We start from the raw sequence: 25,851 nt of genomic DNA, 5'->3' as shown, positions 1-25,851 counted from the left end.
GATACATACCGGCTGGAAAGACATCGGTTTCGGTGTAAATGCCTTCAGCGCACATTTTTCTGTAGAAATCGTCAGACTTTGTCAGCGAAGGTATGCCGCTGTCAGAGTTGCCGCTTTCTGTGTTCTGGCGCGCACTTGTGGCTTTGTCACACCGGACGTCCAGATACAAATATCGGCAGCGTAGAGCGAGACATTAGCAGTCTGTGGTAGCGTTTCGGCAAGCCCCACTAGAAAGAGATTGAAGAGAGTGGGGCTCAACACTCCGCCTTGTGGGACACCACGATTGGACATATATCTACTTGTCGGTGCATCCTCTGTAAGGACAAATACAGATCTCCATGAGAGATAGCTCCTAATCCACCTAAAGACGTGCCCTCCAAGTTCTGCAGCCTCAAGAGCTTGGAGAATGGCTTCATGGGTTGCGTTGTCGTAGGCACCTTTTACATCTAAGAACGTCTAGGAAGAAGAAGAGAGGCACTTCATAGCTTTTAGTTGTTGCACGGAGGTCACGAGATCTATGACACTGTCAATTGAAGACCATCTACGTCGAAAACCAGCCATAGCCTCAGGGTAAATGTTATAGTATTCGACGTACCATTCTATGCGTGTCAACAACATTCTCTCTACGACCTTACCGATGCAACTCGCAAGTGCAATCGGCTGGTACGATGTAAGGTCCAGCGGAGATTTGCCAGGCTTCATTAGAGGCACCAGTCGGCTACACTTCCAATCTCCGGGGACTATGCCGTCACGCCAAGATTGACTGAATATATCCAGAAAACAACGTTGTGCTTTTGGACGTAGGTGCCTTAAGGCAGCGTAGATCACCCCATCGGGGCCTGGCGATGACGATCGCCCGCACGCAGCCAAGGCCGCTTGGAGTTATTCCGTAGAGAAGGGCACTTCCATACTTTGATCTCTCGCAATGGAAACGTCATGGAAGGAGAAGGCAGCCAGAAAAATGAAGTCGCAAGTAACTTTTGAACAGAATTCTCCCGCGACCTCAAGCTCTGGACGACTTTGATGTAGCGCCACCGCTGTGAAGGGAAGACGTTGTTGTGGAGGTGAGAAAAGACCCTGATGAGTTCTCCACACAGGGGATAACGGCTTGCGAGGGCCTAGCGATTTGCAGGAGCTCTTCCATCGTTGGTCCTGAAGTCTGTTCATCTGACGCTGAACTTTTTTTCTGATTGCGTCGGGCTTCCGTCAGGTCATAATTGTACTTCGTACGCCTATATACTCTCTCGGCCCGCCGCCGTATCACCCGAAGCCTCTCTAATTATTGGTCGAAATCTGTGCGTCGTGTAGATGTTGTAAACATCCGCGTAGAAGCCTGCAGAGCTTGTATGATCATGTCTTCGAGGGGCTCGGGATGGTCATGTCTGCACTTTCCCTCTATCGGAATTCGGTACGCTGTACAATGTAAAAGCACAATGTAAAAAGAAATGTCAAGGCCTCTGATAGTCGTGTACGTAGGAATAATAATCGCTGCCATGAGTTTCAATGTCTGTAAACAATTTAACTTTGGAACTTAAACTCAGCACTAATGTCAAGTCCAAGCAGCTGCTGTAAGTAACTCCTCGGAGATAAGTGGGGTTGCCATCGTTCAAAACTCTTAGTCCATGCTCGGCAGCGAGATCAACAAGACACAATGCCTCGTTGATTTGCCCTAAGGCTTCCCCAGAGTGGATGATGGGCGTTAAAGTCACCCTAGATTATCCAAGGGCCGGGAGATTTTGTATGTCGCTTGGTACCTGTCAATCAAGTCGACGTGATGTGGATATGTAGGCGCCTATCAGTGTGAATGAAGCTTTCTTCTTTTTAACACGGGGACACACGTATTGATTATCGTTGTGAGGCTGCACTATTTGGTGAACATACGTGAGCTCCTTGCGGATATACACAACAACTTGACTATGTTCAATGCATGATGAAGAAACGAATGATCCGCAGCCCGACAGTCGAATTGTCGTTGAAAGATGAGGTTCACAAATTATGATAATGGAGAACTTATTCTCAAAGACAGTGCCGAAATTCTGACATCCGTGACTGCAGACCTCTGGCGTTCCATTGAAGTATGGAATCGCACTTGACTTATTCCCGGAATGGCCGCAGTGGTTGTGGATGGCAAGCCGTCTTGTTACTGTAGACCAGCAAGTACTGGTTCAAGGGCATCCAGAACCTGCAGCGCTCATTTAGCGGATGGCGTTTGCATATTATTGAGAAGTGCTCGGATAACATTCACCAGTGACCTCAGCATAGCAACGGTCTGGACATCTTGCGCAGCTTGAGTATCTGTTGTCGAATTGTAGCGCTTGATGGTAGTCGCTTCTGTCGCTCGGCGGAGAAGTGTGTCTGTGGTAGTGCAGGCCAAGCCGCGTCAAATTCTTTTTTTCTGAGCCTTGGTATTCTTCTGACCATGAAGCTGTAAGGTGCTTGGCCATGGTGGCGGCGGCGTAAAGGAAAGGTTTGGAGTATACTAATATGGGTATACTAAATATGACATAACAAAGTGGCACTTGACAAAAGAAAGACAGTTCGCACTGTTGCTTTAAGAGTTTCTTCGTAATACTGCTAGGTTGTTTCGACTGTTATGTGGTGCGAACATTTCATTGGCATTAACTGTTCTTCTACACCCGTCTTTCAGCAAAACTATTTGTAAATGCATGCACCATCTGATCAAGGGTCGAACCCCTCTCCCCTTGAGCGTGCTCCTCGCCTCTTGTTAGCCAATTAAATAAGAAAAACGGCTCAATGTACGTAATGTTATTCGTTTCCAAAGCAAACAAAAGTGACCTTCTATAAACGAGGAGAGAATTTGATTGGGCTGTTCAGCAACGCTGCGGATCACCGCCCAATGCTTGCGTCGGCGGTAACGTAAATTTCGTATTGTGGCGGCCCTGTTCTATCAGCCTGACCAGCAGCAATAATTCTCAATGCAGGAATCGTCATTGTAACTCGCTGTAACTTGTGCTGCCAAAAAACATCTACAAAATACCCACGCCGACGATCAGAAGTATTGGGAAAGCTGCCGTATACGAGCTCCACAGCTTCTGCAATTTTCTGAACAAATAGTGACGCAAAAGCTGCGACGGGAGCTTGGGCGACGAATAAACTTGAGCCATAATAGAGCGTGGCGAGTTCGCAGAAATGTTCACTACTGTTGGGCGACCCGAGCTTCCACGGAACAGCCTTCTCCAATCACGTGATCGACATCCCTATACGCAACGGGTCCGAAACTACGCAAGTTCTGCAGGTTTTATCGGCAGTGCTTGACTGAACGATCAAATACGTCCGCACAGAAAAATAAAAAAAAACTGATGAAAGAAAAACGCAACGTCCAGAGGAGTCACGCAAGCTTTCCGAGTGACGCCGCGAGCCTTGTTAGACCCTTCCTGCCGAATACTTCAAGAATCCGCTTCCTATTATCGCTCTCGCGACCGAACAAAAAGGAAGACTGAGAGATAAAGAGAATAAAAAAGGGAAAACTTTGCATGAACCGGTCCTTTCCTTTACAAACGAGGTCACAAAGACGCCTATTTCTCTCCTCAGAATCGAGCGAGTTGCTTTAAAAAGCGCCTTCCTTGGCCAAATGCGAGCGCTAATGTTGTGGCAACGTATTCCGTAAGGACGGAACAAAAAATAAAACCGGCGACTGGCCGACCATCTCGTTTGATAACATGCACAAAGTCGTTAGACGCCAAGCGCCTCACCCGCACACGGATTATAGCGCTGTGCCCATAAGCAAACTTTTCCTGCAAAATGCTTGTTTTTGTGTGTGTGTGTGTGTGTGTGTGTGTGCGCGATTCTCGATCCAGCTGCGATTATCACAGATTCATTTGTCGTTTCTTTTTTCTTTTGTGTGCGTGCGCGTGTTTTCTTTTTGTCCTACGCCATCTGAGAAGCCATTCTTGTTCAACGACTAATGTAACCGATAAAAGCCGCATATTTTATGCAACGGCACCGTTTCCAACTGCGCCTTTGTTGCTCCAACACGTTGACGCGTGGAAAGCCTTTCAAATGCAAAACAGTACATAACACCGCATTGCAACAGGCGATCTAAATAGCCTTTATGCACTGCTAAAATTGTTCCCCACGAGCTAGCGTGAATTTTTGTGTGTGTGTGTGTGTGTGTGAAGAAAAAACCAGCAGTCAGTGCAGCTAACCGAAGGAGGAAACTTTCATGGCGCCAATAAAGGGTGGCCCTTGAGAGTACAAGCGTAGACAGGTAACTCAAACTGACTTCAAGAGGATCGAACAAGCATCATGTGCACTCGCAAATTCACCTTGCATTACAAATGCACAGCTACACAAATTGGCACACTGATACGCTCTGCTGTTCATCAAGCAGGAAAATGACAACAGATAAGAGGAGGAACATACGCGACGAGGTGGCACTTGCTTCGAACCTAGTCACTGAGTCCAGATTAATATCAATGGCATTCCGCCATTCAGGCATCGGTTAATACGACATTTCCTTTAAGTCGAACGTGTTCAACAGTATCACCAAACAGTCGTACTTTTCAATCCATTTGCTTAATTCGACCATCGGGCAGTTCAAGCCAGTTTCGCGCATCCAGTTTAGGTAGAACAAAGGAAAGTCCACTGTATTAAGACAACCTTAGCTCATTTTTACTGTGACGGGGTAGGTCCAAATGGTGGAACAAAATGGAAAAGACGGGTACGACGCGTTTCCGGCTACGCCGTCTTATCTATTTCTTTTTTCTTGACAAAAAATTGTTTTTGAGCTCTGAGGCAAGGTTTGCAAGTACTAGGATGTATAGCAGCCTTGGTCTCGTTCGCACTGATCAACGTGCAGTAGCGAAGTGCCAAAGGTTATAGCCATTTATCCGTGACTTGAAACTCAAACTTTGAGAAATGAAGTGCATCATGCAATGGGCCGAGCATTCCCGATAGCCGGTTCTGGAGTTCTTTCTTAAGTCAGAGGCTTTGCCCACTTTTGTGATAATGTTTAGTTTGCTTGAAGCCATTTAAAATGTCGCGCTAATCTATGAAAATCTTGGCATTTCAGTTTTATGATTTGCGTGGCTTGCCCTTAGAGGACCTCTTTTTCGATGACCGCGCCAAAATATTCAATCGTATTTGTGCCCGTTGAGGCCTCTCCACGAGATCAGAATAAGGTTCTTCAAGGTTCAAAATATACGTTCTTCAATTTCTGACATTATGAATTTTTGACTTTATTGTATATTTCAACTCGGCGGCGAGCTGAGCGCTGCTACGCTATTACATACAAGCATGCTTGGGCGACGATCCCCGCACTAATGTCGCTCCCGCTTCTTCGAGTACGCTCGAAAAGCCCGATGCGAAATCTAAGGCGCCCTAGCGAAACTGTTATTGGTCATATACTCGCCGACAGCTCGGCGACACCTTGAGTCCATGAAAGCGCCTGGAGTTTATGTATATAGGGTGGCCACTGGAGTGCTGACATCGCAATTTCTTTTGTTTCCCAAATGCCGCAGACTTTCCGGGGATGTGCTACGACGTGAGTAGTTGCTCGGCGAGGGCGGTCAACGAGAGCTGGGCCATCGGCGTCTGTAGCAGGGCGGCATGCGAGATGGACGAGTCCGGCATCCTGCTCGAAGTGCACTACGCGTGAGTACATTCACTATGGCCGCCGACCCACGCTGACCGCTCGGTCAGCCGCTTTGTCAATAACGTAACTCAATGCCCTCATCATCCTCGTTCTTTTACGACTTGCGAAGCTCTGTGCATCAAGGTTAGTAAAGCGGGAGGGAAAAAAAGAAAAAAGGAAAAGAAACAAAGAAGCGCAAATACGTCATTGACGTGCGTCATTGAATTCACCTGATGAGGAAAAAAAAAGACGTGTACGTAACACACGAGATAATCTAGCAGTTCTACACGTCGATCTAGGAACGAACGCCAAAGCTGTTAAATATCCAACCATCCTGCAGGTGCGCGTAACCTCTATATATCAGCCCAAGATGCTGCAGAAGAACCGCTGTGTGAGAGATCTGAAGTTGGCAGGGTCGTAATAAGAGACCTAAATTTTGGGCGACTTGGTATTCGTTCACACTGAAACGTGCGAGAAGCTTCCTGCCCCCTGTCTTTTCTCGTGTTCTGTGCTCCGTGCCCGCTGTTTCAGTGTGACAGGCTTAAGTTGCTGCCTATACCGGCTGCTTTCTTTGAAATTTGTAAATTGTCTTTTCCATACTTTGCAACTTTTCAGTTGGTTTTCCAGAGCAAAGAAACAGCAGTGGAGATACCTAGTTGATGAAAATAGTACCAGGGACCAGAACGATATATCAGGGGACAAAATTTCATGCTTCTCTTTCTGGTCCCTCGTGCAATACGCTCTAATTACAATGCCACGGACAATAAAAAGACTAAATTAGTTCAAATTCCGTGCTTAATTATTCCACTATGGGTTGCCTCACGAAAACGCCAACACGTGGCTTTGCGCCAGTGTGTTTTAAATACGCATCCCCCTGTATGGCCGACACAGTTAACAAGTGAATAGGGGACTTTGCGCCACTCATTAATCAGTTCAAATGTTGAGCGCTCGTCAAATTTGTTGGTGATAAGTGAGCAATGTCTGAATACTGCGTCTTGGACTAGGATTTCTGACTCACACAAATGAGTCGTCCCTGGCTAAACTCTCTGGAATTGATTAAGCCAGCGGAGAGTACGAGAAAGACAACACCACAAGAAAGTACACATTTTTCGAGCCGTAGTGGACAGAAGCAAACAAACAAACCAGACGCGTACATTAGAGCCGTAAACGTTTCTCATCTGCATTTATACGGGCTTGAATCAAGAAGACGTTTCTGTTTGCAATTTCAGACATGCTTGATTTCTCTCCTTAACCACTGGCTGAAAAGGTAGCGACTGAAAGAACAAAAAAAAAACATTATATCTCGCTTCCTTACGGTATATGTCGCATGTCAACGACTGGTATGCAACAAGATTTTGATTGCAGTGCTGCAGATTCCTTCAAATAGCGAACTGAACGCAAAATAGCAAGCGAAAAGAGTGTAATGTAACGACGCAGGAAAGTGTCGTGTTATTGCATAGCTCAGATTCGTTACGCGTGCCACTCTATCATATGTCAGGAGAACGAGACTATTGAGCTTGCAGATTAAGGCGCGTCAAATTTGATAGGTCAAATTGTTTCGTCTCTGCAAAGCCCCTCCCTCAGAGACGTGAGTGGGCACTGCGTTGTAAAGAAAGAAAGAAAGAAAGAAAGAAAGAAAGAAAGAAAGAAAGAAAGAAAGAAAGAAAGAAAGAAAGAAAGAAAGAAAGAAAGAAAGAAAGAAATCGAAGCACGATCATGTCTCTCAAGCGGTGGCCGCTATCAACTCTCAACGCACGAGGCGCACACTATCGGATGTGTGGTTGTACATTATAGTGGGTGCCGCTTCTAGGCTGGGAGTGTCTGCCAGCAGCTTTTAGAGGAAGAACAAAAAAAAGTGAAGTCGGCCGCTTTATAGACAAACAGAAAAAATGAAGAAGGTAAAGCTCTCTATAAGGCCAGCAGACCGACCTTGTGCTTCCGTGACCTGCTCGGCAGTAGCCCCGTGGAGACGCCTCCTCCCCGCACACCGCCAGAAAAGCCCAGAATTACTGTACCCGAATGAAAACCACGACGCCCATTGCGGCGCCTTGTGAAAATTTCGAGGCGCAAGCGCGACGCCCAAACTGTCTAGTTCGAACTGAAATGTGGTGCAGGGTCACGTCGGCCAAGCCGACGGATGTGGCTCGAACTCTGCCACGGTAGCTGCAAGTGTTCTGCCAACTTGTCTACGACGGGCCAGCATACTTCCCGGTAACGCCCCGTTCTGGCTCCAACGCCGCCGCCGCGTTCTTCGATCTGAAGACTATACACCCCTTGCCACAATACCGTTTCGCGTAATTTACCGTTGCGCCGTTTCACGAAGCGCCCCTTTGTTTCTTTCTTTCTAGGCCGCAACCGAGAGGCGACGGCTGCGCGAATTTGCTCGCGGGTATTGGTCCACGCGGCTATGTCGCTCGAGTGCTCTCGCTCATGCGGTGTGCCCGCTTTCGTTTCGGCTAAGCGCGAGTGATTGAAGGGCGACTCGAACTTCTCTCCCCGCGATGCGTCTTTGGGACGATGAGCCTCAGAGGGAGGTCCTGCGAACAAAGGTCGCGAAACCTCTGTCGCGGAAGAGGCTCCGAGCGAAAGTGGGCCGCGGAGAGAACAACGTCACGCCGTCCCATCCGGCAGCTGCTCGCTAAATGAGATTATATAGGAGCACGCAGTACATAGTGCACCGGTAGCCTGCACGCGCTGCAATCCGCGCCGACTCGGCGCCCTGAGAAAGCGCGCTGCGCCGTGCTTGCACGAAGGGGCTTTTGAAGTCGCCGCTGTGGCAGAGCGTTCTTTTGTCCTGAACAGTTCCCGAAGAAAGTTCCGTTTCTTAATTCGATGAGAAGAAAGAAAGAAAGAAAGAAAGAAAGAAAGAAAGAAAGAAAGAAAGAAAGAAAGAAAGAAAGAAAGAAAGAAAGAAAGAAAGAAAGAAAGAAAGAAAGAAAGAGTTGTTACAAGTATACTGCGTAGACTTAACCGCTTGGCACGTGTAGTGTTAGCGGAACTGTGCCAGACGCAACCAGTGACGGTGAGAAGGTTAGCGACAATGATTGGCTCCGGTCGCCTTAGCCAATCGCCAAACCTACACAGACAGAAGAAACCCTTGGGATGCACTTGAAAATCTGGAACGAACTGCGACCCTCCGGGCTTTAAAAAAGCGTTATCGGGAATCTCTCATAAAAGTGAGATTAACGCACGGTCAATAGTCGTCGAACAAAGGATGTTTCAGGCTGGAACCAGCGTTTTGACAAATGAACTTGTCTTTGTCGGGGAAACGACAAGTCATATCGTCGAAATGTTAATTCCAGCGTGAAGCATTCCTTGTTCAACCGCGATTAATTACTTCAAGACTCCGTGTTTCTGTGAACCTCTCTCTTGTCTGTACTAAATTAACACGTGTAAGGTTGTTCACAGTCATTCGTGGTGCGTAAGTCACGTAAACAATTACTTAAAGGAAGTTGCGGACTGACTCAAAAATGTTTCTGAATGCAATAAATGGCGGCTTTGGACGAATTTACACTAAATAGTATCATGCTGCGCGTTGTTTCCCACTGTGATTGTGTTGGCAGTATCTCGCAGGCGACACGCTGGTGGTTTTATACCTCCGCTGAAAGTCTATTGAGCACATCAAACGCAGACACCGCAATCAGCTGACTGTATAGGCACAACATCTGACCTAAAGGCACAACTGTGAATATGTTGACGAAGTCACAGGGAAAGAAGGAGAAAGTACACCCGGTTCATGACCTAGAAGAAGGACAGAAAAAAAGTCGGTTTGTATAAACACTGTTCGCTGAATTCAAGCTCGTGGGAGACTACCAATGAGTAAGGTTTGCACGTAAATATAAAAGAAACATCTCAATATCTCTCAAGAACTATTTGTTTGCCCATTATGAGCGAATAAGATTACAGTGGCCCTAAAGAAACAAAAAGGTACAACACGATTTGCATGCTCGGTAAGGACTTGCGAGATTTAGGCAAATATGTGGATTTAAGTGCACAGGGCGCACTCGCGACCTCTAATCTTTTATGTCAATCACGAACGTGCATGTTTATTGCTATGCACATCAAGGTACCTTGACTTCCGTACACATGCTCACGTATTCACTGGCACGATGTATGGGCATATGATTATGACACCTTAAAGCATTAGGCATTCAAAGCGAACGGCAGATCTAGAAACTTATAAGTCTCCGTCCGTGGGTGGCGGCAGCAACCTTACAGCCGGCAAGTTCAAAGCCCGGGCAGAGAAAGCACGCGCATAAATCTACATAGCCACCGACACCAGGCGTCAAAAATGCACACTTTGCTGTCTGCCTAATAGGCTAGCCAATCCGACTGCACGGCCGCAGGCGCCCCACGCAGAAATCGAAAGTGGCGTGCCCGCCGTACGCGGGCGTGCATTCCGCGGTGTTACCCCGTGAACGAGGCGCTCAAGGGCCAACCCGTCCCTCACCCCTGCGCCGAGGGGACGTCCTGGCGAGAGAGCGACTCCTTAGGAAAACAACAACAACGAACGAAAAGGAAGAACTGCGACCACAAGTTAACAAAACGGCGCAATTTTCGTTTTTCTTCCCTGCGAGGCTCGCTTACATAACGCGTGCGAGAGACCACCGCGAGTGACCCACAAAGGCGAGAAAGGTGGGCAAAGTCAATACGGGCGCCGCCGAGGTCGATCTTCTCGAAGCGACGCCGACCGCGCGCAGCTTCCCCGCCACACCACGCCGGGTCAACCAGATTCAAAGCGCTTAGGTGGCACCGACCGCATCCGGGCCGCTCGAATCGTCGGAAAAGAGCGCGAGGCTGCGCGTATACGCACACACGCGATGTTGCCTTTGGCAGTGGAAGGGTGCGCGGAGGGGCCACGAGGGGAAAAAAAAAGGTTGCCGTTAGGCGAGTGTGCGCGTCCGCGCCTCGCTGGCAGTTGCAGTGACAAATGGTTTCATTCAGACGCAGCGACACTGTCCGTCGGGCGAAATTGATGCCTCGACGTCGGGACACGCCTCGCGAGGACACAGGGACGTGGCTGGCAGGCGGTGACGAAACGCCATCCATCATTCCGGCGGCGGGCTACGTTCGCACGCTGCGTGCTTGGCGTACGGCGGCGTAAGGATGATGGCCCGCGGTGCAGCCGGAGAATTGGCCTGTGGCGTCTCATTCGAGAGGGCGTGACCGACTGAGCGGGGACGAGCTGGCGCAGTGGGCGATGGTTAACGGCCCCGACTGTGGCCCTTAGCGTCAGACGCATTAACCCTTTGTTCTGCGCCTAAGAAGGATCATCCGGAGAAACGTATAAGGCAATCTCCTGGCATTTGTTCTGTCTGCAAAGAGAGAGAGAGAGAGAGAGAGAGAGAGAGAGAGAGAGAGAGAGGGAAAGGACAGTGACCAAACAGCAACGCCGCGATATACGCGAGTTTGCGAAACATTACGCTCACGGTCCTCGAGAATAAATGTAGATAACTGCCCGTTGCTTGCCTTTAAATTTGGTAAACAGTCCTCGCGCACACAAACGCACAGCTGTCGTACAGAGAGCATCCGCGAGACTCTTTTCCTGCATGGGCGCCTTGACCTCATGCATTAAGAATAATATGAGCGACGATTGCGGACCGGTATGTCTTGCAGGTACGGGACCCTCCGGTGCTGTAGAGGTGTGTACTAATTCTAGGTCAGTGCTTACGACGAGGACAGCTAGCAAAGCTCGCAGTCCTACCGCAAAGAACTACCGCCGTGTCCGTATGCAGCAAAGAGCGGTACGCCGAAAAAGAAAAGAAACAGAAGAGATGTGTGCGATCTCGCGACTTTCGCACAATCCTGGTAAGAACGTGAGCTATTATATAGCTGTTATTACGTAAGGTGCGCCGGGAACGCGTTCGGGTATATAAAGCTACGCCACATTCGCCCCCAAACAATTGGCGTTTAACCCAAAAGTCATGGACTCGCTCCACGCTACGAGCCATGCCGGCTCGTCTTACACCCACGCTTATGCAACTCGTGACTAGTCAGTGCTGCCGCAGATGATTTGCATAAGTTCGCGAGAATGCGCGGCACATAGTCGTGGTGCCCCCACGGGCCCTTTACGCGCCGTAATCGCTTTTAGGCGTCGCATCAGTGTAGGAGTCGTCCCGTACCACAACCGACGCTCGGCAACAACTTGAGGCGTGCGAACTTATCTCGAGTTCGTATATGTGAGCTCTATGCGGGCTGATAGGGTCTCTGCTCTCCGCGGCGACCCCGTTAGATGAACTGATGGATAGCCCCGCGCGTTCTGGTTGGATGATTAAGCACAAACTAACGCGCTGCAGTGCTACATTCACCAACAGCTGCCACGCCGGGAAACCGGTTAACTTCAGATGAAGTCAGCATTATCGAAGTGGCAGGCGCAGACACGATTATCTCGCCCCCGCCCTCTCAGCCTTCATAGCGACCTCATAAGTGACCTCATCGCACCTCATTACTTAACGCCTGCAACAAAATTATTCACATCGAAGCTAACTTCGCTGTTTCGAGTGACCAAAGGCGTTATCGGTTGCTTTTTTTTTCCCCCTTTAGGATTCAATTTATGCGTCTGACGCAAGGTATTTGCACGTAAACCCCACAATTTCTCCGTCGCGTTCCTTCAAAGCGGTCATAAAAAGCATGATTTAGCCTTATCTACATTCAAGAAAAGCAATAGAAAAGTTGGAAAATTTGGACTGCAAATCTAATGTCGCTGTCGGCCATTCATTTTTGGAGCACCAAATGGTCCACTTTCACGCACTAAGGGACTCTTTGCCCGATGCACACATTCGTAGGCTGTTAGGCATGCAAGCTGCATATGGGCTGTTTTCTCCGTTATGAATCCCTGGACTGTCATAATCATCACCATCATCACGACTCAGTCCACCTTTTCCTACCGTTCTATGTTCTCCAAGTGCTGAGTATGGTATACGAGATAGTGCATAAGCTGAGGCCGACATCTCTGCCTTCCGCAAATAAGATCTCTCTCTTCTCCTTTCTTTTATTTTTTTTTTTGCGCTATCAAAGTTGTCTGTTTTCAGACTCTTCCTTAGATAAAATTGCGAACTCCAAGCTCTCCGTTTGGCGTAACCGAGAAAGAGGAAACACCACAGTATATGCAAGAACCAGATGAGCCCGACGCTTTCCGCTTCACCTGGCACTAACTGCACTGTCCTTTATTTCGTGCCTTAGAATGCGTCCGCTGCCACCAAAAACATCGCTAACACGACATGCCACTTGCCGGTGTCAGTCAGCGCCGTAGTCACCGTGGAAGAAAGAAAAGCCGCATCGAACACGGAAATTCCCACGTGCTCCGACTGCACGGCCGCGAATCTATTCTCCCGAACTTGTATATCGAGGAGCCTCTCGAGGAGGTTTGCCGTCACGCAGGAGGACAACCGCGCAACCGTGTGAATCATCGGGGCCCGTCCACGAGACGCCCGGCGACGTCTGCTGGGTCTAATCGTGCTCGCCCACGTATACAACGCGAGAGGATGCTCCTTCACGAGCGAGGCTAGTTAGCCGCAACCACGACGGTCACGCGAATCGATGTCGGCCGAATATCGGCAACCAGGGCATAGTCGTTGCCTCTTACTTGACCTTGTTTTCGTTTTTCTTTTCCTTCTACGTTCTCACATACATCAAATGCGGCAAGGCTCGGCCGCCTTCGCCGTCGCTGCAGCGTGACACCTTGCACCACGCATCTCCCATCCGTCACACTCTGCAACAGTAAAGAAGCCGGACGTGGTTGCAGTACCTTACTCATCCCTCATCAGACAGACCTCTTGTGGTCTGGACCCTCTCCGCGGTACACGCGCAAGGCGCCGCCCACCCCTAAACCAAGACGCTGCCAGCGCGCGCGCGCCAATGTGTACGTGTTCTGCATGCGTGTGGACTGCGACGCAACAAAAGCGGACAGCCAAGGAGAAGAGAATTCTAAAAAGGCCGGAAAGTTGCCGCACGTTCGTCTAGTTATCTTTCTTTTTTTCTTTGTTTCGCCCTACGTATACTCGGGGAGCAAGAGCGTGGTTGCACGAGCCTTATTAGTAGGCGCTAGCGTTTCTACGGTGCACGTGTTTCCCCGTTCCGGAAGAACTGACCGCATAGCCGCTATCAGTGCACGCGAGTTCCGACCACGGCAGAATCTAAAATTACGCCGACGCTATTAGAGGACGAATGACGTAGTGGGAAGATGAACTCGTCGTTACGTCGCGACTTTCTCTCCGTCTCATTTCGGCGGCGAAAGCAGGTTAGTATAGGCTCGGCCACGCACAAAACCCGTGCATGGCTGCCGGGAATGAGAGCGAATTCAGAGGAAGTTCCAAGCAGTATCCCGTTCATCACGGCCCTGACTTTAGTGAAGGTGCGACTATAGGTATCGCTGCACAGAGAGGGCTCTCGTGCTTTAAACCATGACGTCATACGAAAAGCTGCCGCAGCCCACACGTTTATGAGGGAGACGTGAGCGGATATAAATCTCTCTTAGAAAGGATTTTCAATGGCAACGTCGTGTCATCCTGAGAGGACGTCCCATTCTGATAACGTATGAGGAAGAATCTAGAATTGACACGGTCTAAAGCTTTGATGTGTGAAACAAGCTGTCCCGGATTGCTTTGTCTTTATCGGGCGCTTCAGAACAAAAATTGAATCTTACTGCAACTGATACATTGAGCAACAAACACTTTATTGCGCTTTCTGAAGGAAATTATTTCGTGGTTCTAATAATAAAAACATGAATGCGCTTAGCCACACATCATTACATCAGAGTAGGACGCAAGCCATCTTACACTGTACAGGCGACGAGCATTCTGCGCGTCCCGAATCGAGCTTCGCATTCTAAGTCCCACTTTTGTCACTCATCGGTAATGCTCAGAGCAAAAAGGCTTACTACACCACGTAGTGATGCCTAATAAACGAACTCGCTGTGTTAGGCCTTCCGCCATGCAAGCCTGGCACGTGCGCGCGTACTCATCTGAACCCCCTTGTATGCTGATTTCGCGTGTTGATATCAGTAACCGAATTTCAAAACGCTTCCTTGATTGCGGCATTTCATCACGTGCGCTCGGAGCGACGGACTAGTGCAATATGTTTCATGTGTACGCGCTCATTGTACTTTGGGCACAAAATAAAAAGAAGGAACAGCAGTAATCTGCTTCTCGGGAGCAGCACCGTCGATAGCCATGGGTTCCGGAGCTGCAATGCACGCCTGTGAATGCCAATGGCCCCGCCGTTAAGAAATACGAGCTCTGCTTACGCGCACTGTAGCCCATAACGCTCGAACGAGGCAAAGTACCTATATATATTTCAGCCGATGAAGCGACAGGCTTTTCCTACAGTTCCACGCGCGTGCCTGGCCTCCTATTTTGCATTCGCTTCCCGATTTACACGCTCAGCAATGGCAGCGTCGGCCTAGTTCACGCGGCGATGCGGTGCAGTGCTTCGATCATGCCGCATTCGGCGACAATACGTATACAGGACCGCGTTCATTCCATCTTCCATAGATTCCAGTTTTCCGCTCTACAATGTCCGGACGCCATGCGAGGCGATCGCGCACACAAAGGGCGCCGACGACAAAAAAGAAATTCCCTCGTAATGCGGCCGTACTGTCACTACTGTGCGACTCCTACGATGAATGAGCGTGCCTCACTGGGATAAGGAGACCCACAGACGGAAGGACATATATAGCGGTGACGTATAGATCGTGGGAGCTGGTGCAGTTCGCTGTGATCGCCAGCACCACAGCGTAGCCCCCAATAACCCAAGGCGTTCGCAATGAGTGGTCTGCTCATACCGGAGATGCCAACGGCTTCTGCCTTCGGCGCACCACTCATAAGGCACGACGCATAGATATACTCATAGCAAACCTCAAACGGAAGCCGTCCTCGCCCTCGTGTCAGACAGAACGCGAGATTCGTTCATTCATTTTCGAACGGCAGGCTTCGTCTAGACTTTGGGGGACGCCATTGTGAAGAGCTCGAGATAAATTTTTGCCATTTAGTGCTCCTTAAAATGCCCCACGATCTCAGTACGCTAGCGTTATGAATGAAAAAGTGTGTTTCTTGACTGGGTCACCCACCGATTCACCTTACAATCTGTACGGTAACCACGACACAGATTTGAAGCGCTTGAGAGATAGGGCCTGCGCGGTCACGCCATAGGCAACGGCCACCGGAGTAGGGCACGTAGAAAGATCAGGAACTCTGCACTGCATATAGTACTCTCGGTTGTAGATAACCATAAAACGACAACAGGAACTAAACGGGGACTCGATGTTTGGACCTCGATGCTTAGCGCGCATCGAGGCGAGAACTGCTCTTGCGTCTCGTGCAACCATTCTTCACGCGTTCGCATCGCAACTCCTGATATAACGACGTCTTGTCACGAGCGTTCTGGCGCTATAATCAGAAGTCGTCCCAGTCGAACCGGCAGCGTGAGAAAGAGAAAGAGAGATAAGATGAAAAGAGAAAAAGAAAGAAGCCGGACACGAAGAAAAAGGAATCGGACAAAGAATAGCGCCGCAGAGGCTCCGTTCCATCATCTTTCGTGTGCTTTATTCTCTCTTTGCGGTGGCTTGTTTTACCCTCCGCCCTTCTTTTGTACAGCTGCGGGACGCCCAACAAACACGCGTGACCAGCGCTGACCGAACGCCACGAGGCGGCGTTCGTGTAGATATGCGTATATACTCACGTACGCGGCAGCTCTCTGAAAGCGTCAGTGTTAGCGGCTGCCCGCACGCTGCATACGCCTCGTGCATATAGGCAGCGCACGCGCTGAGAGGAGCGAAGAAGAGAAAAGAAATTTTAAAAAACAACGAAAAGACTGCCGAGTGCCCAAATAAGGAAGCCACCCGCACCCCGATCGACAACTTCGCCCCCCCCCCACCCCTCTCCACAGAGCAGCAAAGTTACACAGGCCGAGAGACCGCGCTTCCTGTTGCACTTCGCGAGCGTCCAGTTCATGCAACAAGGCGGCGGCCGACGCCGCTGAGGAAGCGGCGCGCGGGAGTTGCTGCGCCACTTTCTTTTTGCAAACAGAGGAGCCTTGCGAGGCGTGCGGCGTTTGAAAGCCAGAGGGGGTGCGAATGGGAGGGGGGAAAGCTGTCTTCTTTTCAGAGCGAAAACGGGGGTTAACGCGCGTAAATGACGCGGAGGAGCGTTGAGGACGGAAAGTGCTGCGGGCGTCGGGCCGACCTCCGCGACCCGGCTGCTACGCGAGTGGATGCACAGTTTTGGAAAAGGCCGCGATGCTTCTTTAAATCGGAGGAGCGACGCAGAAGACTGTCGGGAGAACCTTAAAAGGGGAGGGGGAGAGAGAGGTGGGGGAGGGGGGGGGGGGCACGGAAGAGAAGATGGAGTTCATCTTTCACGCTTCGCGATATGCCGCCCGCAGGCTGCGGCGGTGGCGTCCACCGCGACGACTTCTTTTTTTTGCGTGTAGAGGTTGGTTCGATTTGGTTTTCCAGGCTTCGTGCTGGCAAACGCAGACACCGCATAGTGCGGAAGACACACTTGCTCGAATACAGACTTGAAAATAGCCTTAAATAGTCAGCAGTCGTCTTGTCTTTTTGCTATACCGGAATGCGTGCGAACGGTGCCGAAAATAGGCTCCCGAAAGCGAGGAGAAACGTTTAAGAAAGGGAAATCGACATAGCAGAAGGGAGTCGCCTCATGGGTCAAGTTTTCGTGCTTATAGCCAACTCCTTATATCCACTGCATTGTGATCGTCAATTTTTGTCAGTGTATACCTAAATTTTCGCAGACGCGTTACGACCTCTCAAATCCTCGTCGGGGGTTAGTGGATCTTGCTTCGTACGAAAACGCGTCTTCAGCAGATGCGCAACAAACCATGCGATGAAGTACCCTTCAAGAAAACAAAAACTTGCGACAGCCAACAACGATGTGAGACCTCTTGCACGGAATGTCAAGTGGAAAATATTTCACGTTAATCTTCAAGAGGCGCCCTGAAAGCGATACGAAGGGGGACACAGCACTCCGAATTGCGGCTGTTAAGGCTGTCTTCACATCACAACGGTCTCGGAGGCAGAATCGCGTTTTCCGACGCGAGAGTTGACGAAACGCGATCACTGTCAACACTCGCCAGTCACAGACGCAGAATGTCGCGAATAGCTTCGTCCACCCGGATTTATTACCATCCATGCAATCGATCCCGAAAGTAGCCTTACCAGTCAGTAGTTGCGACTATATAAATGTATAGGAACCTCCTTATAGCATCGTGCATAACTCATTCCGCTCTTAGAGGAAGAGCATGGGACTCATAAGTATAGCTTGCGTGACGCATACACGCGTGATATATAGCTCTCAAAATGAACTCGAAGCTGTGGCGCACGTGTACGTATAGTGCACATCGCGTGCGCAGCGCAAGCAGCGAGCGGGCCGTGTGTGTAGGACATGCGGGGACGGGGCACGACCGTAAAAGGAAAGGGTCTCCCTGTCTGCCAACCTCCTGCTTACCCCGTTGTCTGGTTGCGATCTAGAAGCCCCGGTGAGAAGAATGAGAAAGAAAAAGCCATTTCCTGATGTGCCGTCAGTATTCACTGCACCGAGGCACGCCCTGAATGAAAGGCCCGACTCACCCTTACAGGTAGCTTTTTTTTTCTTTTTTAACGCTTTTAGTTTCTTCATTTTCATCGTACGTGCCCACGCTTGTCTAAACCGGAGGCGCGCACGTAAGCAACTCAACATCACATTCAGTCGTGTATTCTCGCTCTCGCAAAAAAGAGAAAACAAAAGCAGGAGTCTAAGGAGGGGGTGCCGGCTGTTGATGCACTTTAAAAGGCTGTCACAGATACGCGATGATGTATGCTGAACGAACCTGAGCTCGGAAAGTTTGTCGTAAGCATAATTGTGCGATCCGCTAGAACATGTAGAATTGAGTGTCTTGCGCGCCGGAGCGTGTGTATGCGTGTCTGCGTCATCTGCCGCCTAGGTATTTTCTAATTGTGTCCACCAAGTGGACATGTGTCCACTACGTGGACACTTACACAAAAACTCTTTACCCACTCTCCCCTTTCCCAGGCATTTACAGGAATGTAAATCACGAGGCGGCGTTTATGACTGGCTCTCACTAAAGAAATATGGGGAAAAAATAACAGGTATCACTTGAAATCTCAACATCCGGAGACACGCACGTGTACCTCACACAACATATAGGCACACGATTAACATGAGAACGACACGCAGATTACGAGAGAGAAGTGGAAATATTAGTTCAGTGTCGCACCGGAAGATAAACGCAGGGTTCAAATTATACACGAGCGCACCAAGCCATAATTATGACCGGCAAGCACGCAAGTAGCACAACAGTATACTTAAGTATTTCAACAGCCCAATAAGTTACTAGCGCTCAAAGGTCACGCGAAAGCATGGTTCTCTTTACTTCTTTAATATTGGCGGAACAACTTGCGCATATATGTATTTCGCCCTTTCATCGACATTCGCATCCGCATAGCGGCACCCGTCGTGACACTTCTGTGCTAGACTTGCTCCGTGCCCTCGGTTTCACCTACAGGCGCACGTGTGTTGCACATAAGCCTCCTCAGGAAGGGCACGCGGCTCGCACGCCATGAATTCCAGGCGCTTCTCAGGTGTGAGAAACAGCAGTTCCTCGCACAATACGGCTTGCTTCAGCGCGGCGGCCCCTAGTAATTGCAAAGAAGATGGCGAGCTCATGCTCTAGGAAGCCGTGCCGACATTAAAGCTTATTTATAGCCGAGTCCCACACACCGCGGCGCTGCTGGTGGGCTCACGTAATTAACAAATTGTAGGTGCGCTTCTAATTACGACTTGTCGTTCAACGCATGCCACTAGGCGCGCTTTCACTTCCGGAAAGTCATTGTCCTGCCGTGTCATCTATGGATTCTTCGCGATGTACTAAGGCAGGTGCATTATCGGGAGCTGTCGCCAAAGTTTAAGCGACAGACAAAATGAAGTGCATTGTCGACAAGTTTTTTTTTTTTATTTGCTATAGTATCCTGGGCACTGCAGTTGAATCTTGTGGTCCTTAGAGTACAGATCGGAGGTCACTGAGGGAACGATCGGTCGCCGATGATGACAGAGTTATTTCTCACCGAAAGATGCACGCTCAGATCAGAACATGAATGATGCTACCTACCTGTTACGCGTTCTGATATACAGGCTGTTTCAGCTAATCTTAGCCAGAGTTTAAAAATATGCCGACGCACTCTAACACAATGTTTCTCAAATGCATGTTTCAAAAGCCCGCCCTGCTTGATGCTATGTTCGTTCGTACGCGGACAGTTTGGGAGCGTTGCAATCACGGCGCGCAAGCGGGTATGTCACATGTTGTTTTCTTGTTTTTGTATTTCGCGGGCATCCGGGGTAAGCTGAAAAACACTAATACTTAATAGATGTAAAGTTAGAAACTGCCTAATCGGACGTCTTGCAAAGCGCTCTACAACTTTCTGATTGGAATTTTTTGCCTGACTTCGTTGCTTTCAGAAGTTGGAATCTCGACTAATTATCTAATTAAGTAAAATACAAAAAATAGCGTAACACACTACATACAAAAGTGAGCAGCATGCATTTGATCGCGTCGTCTTAGTTAGCTGAAACACCCTGTATAAGTGTGTACGTCGCGCGAACTGTATGAAACATTGGTGCCTATTCATAGATTGCACTCACGGTGAAACAGTGACCGATTCGTGAGCTCATTCCATTCTAATATTTAGAACGACTATCAATGAAAACAAGTTGACGTGAATGCGGCTCTCGGTACACTTTGATAGCACTGGTGTATGAAAGCAATACGGCTATTTTGAGTTGACGCGTTTTTACGATTTGAACACGTGACGTTTGCGGGGGAAAAAAAAAGTTACTGGTCCTCTGTGCTCGTGCGAACTAGAACAATGCAGTATTAACTGAGATCAACAATGTACCATCAGCATACATAAGATAAGCGTACTTATCAATATCGACTAGCACGCGTCCTATAGCACTCCCACATTCATTTTCTGACGCAGCGTTTTGAGTCTACAGTATATTTAGAAACTAGGCGTGATATTCCATATAGACATAGTCAAATTCCGCCATATTGTCAAATTATATGATGGCAGCAGCTTGAACCAATCAGAGGCACCCAAAGGGCTGTTACGGTCTCCAGATTGGCTCAAAATGGCGCCATTACTAAATTAGGCAACATGGCAAAATTTGACAAGAACACCACCCCAGCTGTGCAGCGATCGCACTTAGCACTCAGTTTTGATCGTGCGAACGCTGTCTGACTTAAGCTGCGATAGCTGACAGGACGGGTGACTCGCGTGAGCGAAATATAGGGACTAGTTCAAAACGGGCGCGTTTGTAATCTGCAATTGATCGGAGGAACACTTCATTTTTGGCATGTTCGAATGAAGGGAACCTGCCTCGTGAGACAAGATGAGGTGCGTACTGTCTTGTGATTTCAGAAAAAATAATATTTATAAAGCTGCGATTGACCACAAGGAAAAAGCACTGGCAGCTGAACAAGTCCACACTAATACAATTACAGCTGTACAGATGTACAGGTCCACACTAATACAATCTGCCGAGTGGTCATGATTTTTTGCTGCCGTTGTTGAACTGGGTTTGTTCATATTTTGGAACGAAATATGTTTTACTATAAATTTTCCCCTTTAGTCCAAGTGAAGAACGAACCTGAGTTCCCGCATCTGCTAGCGTTAAGCAACGTTTTATTGTTCAACAAAACTTCCCTTTGCTAGTGTTGTAACTAGCGTACGAATAAGCTTACCTTAGCAACAGGTTAATTAAACTATATTTCTCATATCACACCGTGCATCTTACTGTAATTAAGTATCCAGTAGCGAGAACTAACAAAAACTCCCTCACAGCTATATAAGCGATTCCTCACACCATTCGGAAGTAATATAGTCGGTTCTACGCACGCTGCCCTACCCAAATACAATTTGCATAGGTGCTTCAGTAAAATGGAAGTTTTATTGTACACATAACGTGAGCAGAAAGTTGAGAAGAAAAAAACAGAACGCACGCTTGAGTTAGGTTTGTTTATTTACCTGACATCGAGTGGTTTTGCGTGTTAGAAACTGTTTTCTCTACACATATCGGTCTTTCCATTCCATACTTTCAGGATGAAACCTGAAGGTCTAGGCAAGTTTTACGGTGATCCTGATGTCATCGCTCGGCCAAATGAAGCCGAGTGGCTTGAGACAACTAGCTTTATTTTCCAATTAGCCCAGCACTTACGTTAGCGCAGAGCGGCGACATTAAGCTGTGAGCGGACTTCAGGCGGGCTTCACCTCGGCTCTCTCGCAGGGGGGAAGAGCCACCGTGTATCTGTGGGTGTAGCTCGCGTGCAAGTCGTCGCCGACTACAGGGGTCTACGCTTGCCGGCTGCGCTGTGGCTGGCTGTAGCACCGCACCGCCAGCTTTCAATACACGCAGTCTGCATCGGAGCCGCCACGAACAGCACGCATCTATGAAGCCGCTCGCAACACAGCCTGTGTGGGAGCCGTGAAAAAGGCAGCCACGACAGCTGCTGCTCGAACGCGGCAGCAAGTCTGCGTTGCAGTACGACACCGGCTTTCACCGTCGCAGCCGTACAAACTCCAAACTGACTCGACGCCCTCCGTAGAGCCGGTGAAACGCGAAATGAGAAACAAAACAAAACAAAAATTACGGAATACACAGGCTACGAAGCCGTGCAAATAAGTTGTTTCCTATTCGAGCGACGTATACGCGAGGCATCTTTCATTTTATAATCATTCATAAATACGTTTCAACGCAGAAATTAAGGACTCTGAATGCTCTCTTTATTAGCGTTTGATACCGCCATCGCCTTCGCGCGCCGTGGCTCGAAAACGGCTGTGGAACTCCCGCTTCGCTGTAAATAATAATAATAATAATAATAATAATAATAATAATAATAATAATAATAATAATAATAATAATAATAATAATAGTAATAAATAGACAGCTGATTTGTGCTGCCTTGTACGATCACCGTTTCATTTCCAAGAAAACCGTAATTGCTTTCGAGCGCTTATATTAGTCATTTTCACAAAAGCCCATAACTAACGCATACACTTTTTTTTTTCCTGCGCATCACCCGTAACACGCCTCCTATATCCTCCTAAAGAAAGCTCGGTGCCACAGTCAGGCCTCCTTTGACGACGGGCAAACTTTCTTCGTGCCCAGTGTAGCACCGAATGTAAATGTAGCACCGAATACATTTAGCTCACGTGGGTGCAAGAATTTGAACTGTGGAATAATTACGGCTTTTCTATTAAATTATTGCTCGGAAGAGTTCCACAACTGTTATAGGCATGTTGTCCGGCGTTCTGAGAAAAGGAATTGTGAAACAAAATATTCGTTTGCAGGAAGTGCGGGTCATGTTATGGACCACGTACATGCGGGAGATGTGTTTGTTTTAATTACGAGCATTGAGAGAAAGCTGCTCATTCAACTGCTCGCAAAACACGACTGCACTGTTTATTTGCTTCTGGTTCTGTATAAGGTCGCGCAAGTCTGCTGAGCCAGGTGTTACAGGTTGACTATATAGGTCAACGACGGTCCAGTACGAAATAGGTGTGCTTCCACGACCGGTAGATGTTTCTATTTCTTTCTTTCTTTCTTTCTTTCTTTCTTTCTTTCTTTCTTTCTTTCTTTCTTTCTTTCTTTCTTTCTTTCTTTCTTTCTTTCTTTCTTTCATTCTTTCTTTCTTTCTTTCTTTCTTTCTTTCTTTCTTTCTTTATGCACGACCCGCATGCATCAGATACTTGACCTATTCGGCACGGTTTGACAGAGGCTAGTTTCCTCATCTTGTCAGAGTGGCCAGCAGCTTCACCTTAAGCTGCCAAATTGTGAGCCAAAACTGTCCGCAGGCGTCACGCTCGTATTTTTTTAGAGGGACGCTTGTTCGGGGAATTTCTCTTTACACGTGCCGTCTGTTCCCTTTTTTCAATCGTTGACCGCTTCTCGACTCGTCTCTGCAGCGACGACGCGAGCCAGCGCGTCTCCACTGACCCTAAACTCGCTCGGCTGGCCCAAGCGTGCGCGCCACCGCGTTTTCTCGCTCCGCGGGCGCTATTAGGAAAACAGGACGAACGCTCGCGGCACTATTTCTTCTTTCTCCGCCGCCCGCGGCCACTGGAAGAACAACACCAAACGGAAGCCGCCCCAGGACGGAACGGAAGGGGCGCGCGCGGTTACCCCCCCCCCCCCCCCCCCTCGGTCACATCTCAGGAAGTGTTCAGCACGCCCGCTCCCCCCCCCCTCCACCCCTCCACCTTACAACAACGGTATAACCTGCCCGCAAAGAACAAAGACTACCACTCCTCTCCGTTCTTTGGATGCCCACCTACCTGCTCCCGGTTCCTCTTCTCGTGGTCGCCGAGGCGTTTGTGCTTTCCTTCGCTACGCGACCCGGCCGGCCCCGGTCGTAATTAGTCGGCCTGTCTCTTTGTGAGCGCACCGCTGGTGCTTTCCACCAAAACGCCGAGCGCTGCGCGTTCGCGCTGCACGCTACAGTCCCGACACGCGAGCGTGGTGGCGTGTGCCGCGGGCGCTCTCGTGCAGCGACTTCGAGAAGTGGCCCAGCGATTTTCGACGTGGATATACAATTTTATACAATCGTAGACTATTTAGTTTCAAGGAAAGCTGTATCATACGCAAGGTTGTGCGTGGCAGCTGAACGTAAGATTGCCCTGAAAAACGCCAACGTGCGTGGTGGCGCATTCGTACAGCTACCGCCACGAGTTCGACGGTGAACCCGACGGCGGCTCCAAGAGTTTGCCTTTCAGGAGCGCAACGGAACCGTTGCTAGTTTGCTTCTTTACTATAACAATTTTTTCAGATATTGGTGCTTCCTATCGCAAGCCTTTATATAATTCAATGCTTTCTACGCATATATAAATACATATATATACGCAGACATTATTCAATTTTGCTCGGTATCGGCGCTTACGTTTAGAATAAGCCGCGTTTTATTACACGCCTATTACTAAAGGGGTTCGCAATACCTCGTGTGGAACTCGTCTTACGACGCATGTTTAAAGAAAATGGGAACGCCGATAGGCCCAAAATGTATTGCCGCCGCGTCGTCGTTGTAGAGAACGCTGCACTTTCTCGAGATATAATTTTTATTTATCTTTTATTCTTTATTTCGTGTTTCTCATAGCAACGTCGCTCATAGCTCAGGTGCTAGTTTGACGTGTTAAACGACATAGGTAGCTCGAGTGGTCATTCGATCAAGAGTCCCAGAAGCAAGCCCTACGTTAATATGTGGCGGATACCGCAAAGGTGCAGGTATATAAGTAGCTCAGAAGCTTGCGTTTAGATGTACGCACACAAAACAATCGTGCCTTATACCCGGAATGCTCAGACCGCCTCAAGCGCATATACCATGCATGCACATTGCGGAAATTATGAGAAAAGCAGATATATAGCTCTCATTCGAGTCGTCTTCAGGCATATCCGCCACACGATGCTGCTGTTGAACCAGGCTGCTGTTCTCGCACAACCCACGGTGATACGGATGTGAAATGTCGTTCAGCGGCGAAGTTAATACGTTGTTTTCTTGAATGGCGACGATGGCCTGCTTTGCAACAAAACCAGAGGTTCAGAACGAGAAAATTAGGGGCTGGGCCAAACAATAAACTGTTTTCACGTCTTACAAAACGAAAATAGAGACTGCCTGATACAATTCCGTTAAACTTAAGGCTTATGTTTACTTTCAAATCGCTCCACTATACTGTGCTGAGGATCGATAGCTCCTAGTCAAAAAATTTTTTTCATCCTGAAGGTTGCCGATTTATACCGTGGCGGGTTTTAAGAAAATATCACTGTACGGGAGAGCGAGCTCAGACTACACCTGAGATGACAGCAGCTGTAGTTTAAAACTGTGTAATGATTCTGAGCACCTGGGACGCGCTGAAATATTTGACACGATAGTTTCACAGTGATAACTATTAAAGTTTATTTCATGCAGCTCGTACGTCGCAGCTATATAATATTTACTTGCCACAAAAAAGTTAGGGCGGCAACTTAGTTTTCTTCGTCAACGATTCGATGCTACCTATTAATGGCGAGGATGTAAGTCGCGGGAAAACCACCAACCATAAGGTAGCAAAACGTTTTACTGTGGTCAGTAAAATGACACTGACGATAAAGTTCATTTCTGCACTGTGACTGCGTCTATAGACACTTGTTGGTTACGAGGGAAACATTATGCAAAATGGTGCCAAACCACTCTCCACCCTTTCAAGAGCGAGTGGTCCA

General features: G+C 48.6%; 1 protein-coding gene across 1 annotated transcript in view; it reads left to right on the top strand.

Moving 5' to 3' along the window:
• Positions 1 to 25,851, top strand: part of LOC135898919 (mucin-2-like) — a 119,036-nt gene that overhangs the window by 83,519 nt on the left and 9,666 nt on the right. The window contains exon 2 of the mRNA XM_065428154.2: positions 5,481 to 5,613. Coding sequence (XP_065284226.2) covers positions 5,481 to 5,613 — 133 coding nt within the window. The remainder of the gene's footprint in view (positions 1 to 5,480; positions 5,614 to 25,851) is intronic.

This window comes from Dermacentor albipictus, chromosome 3, assembly GCF_038994185.2.
Source record: "Dermacentor albipictus isolate Rhodes 1998 colony chromosome 3, USDA_Dalb.pri_finalv2, whole genome shotgun sequence".
NCBI lineage: Eukaryota > Metazoa > Arthropoda > Arachnida > Ixodida > Ixodidae > Dermacentor > Dermacentor albipictus.
Note: the sequence above shows the minus strand (reverse complement) of the source record. Positions and strands in the feature narration are given on the sequence as shown.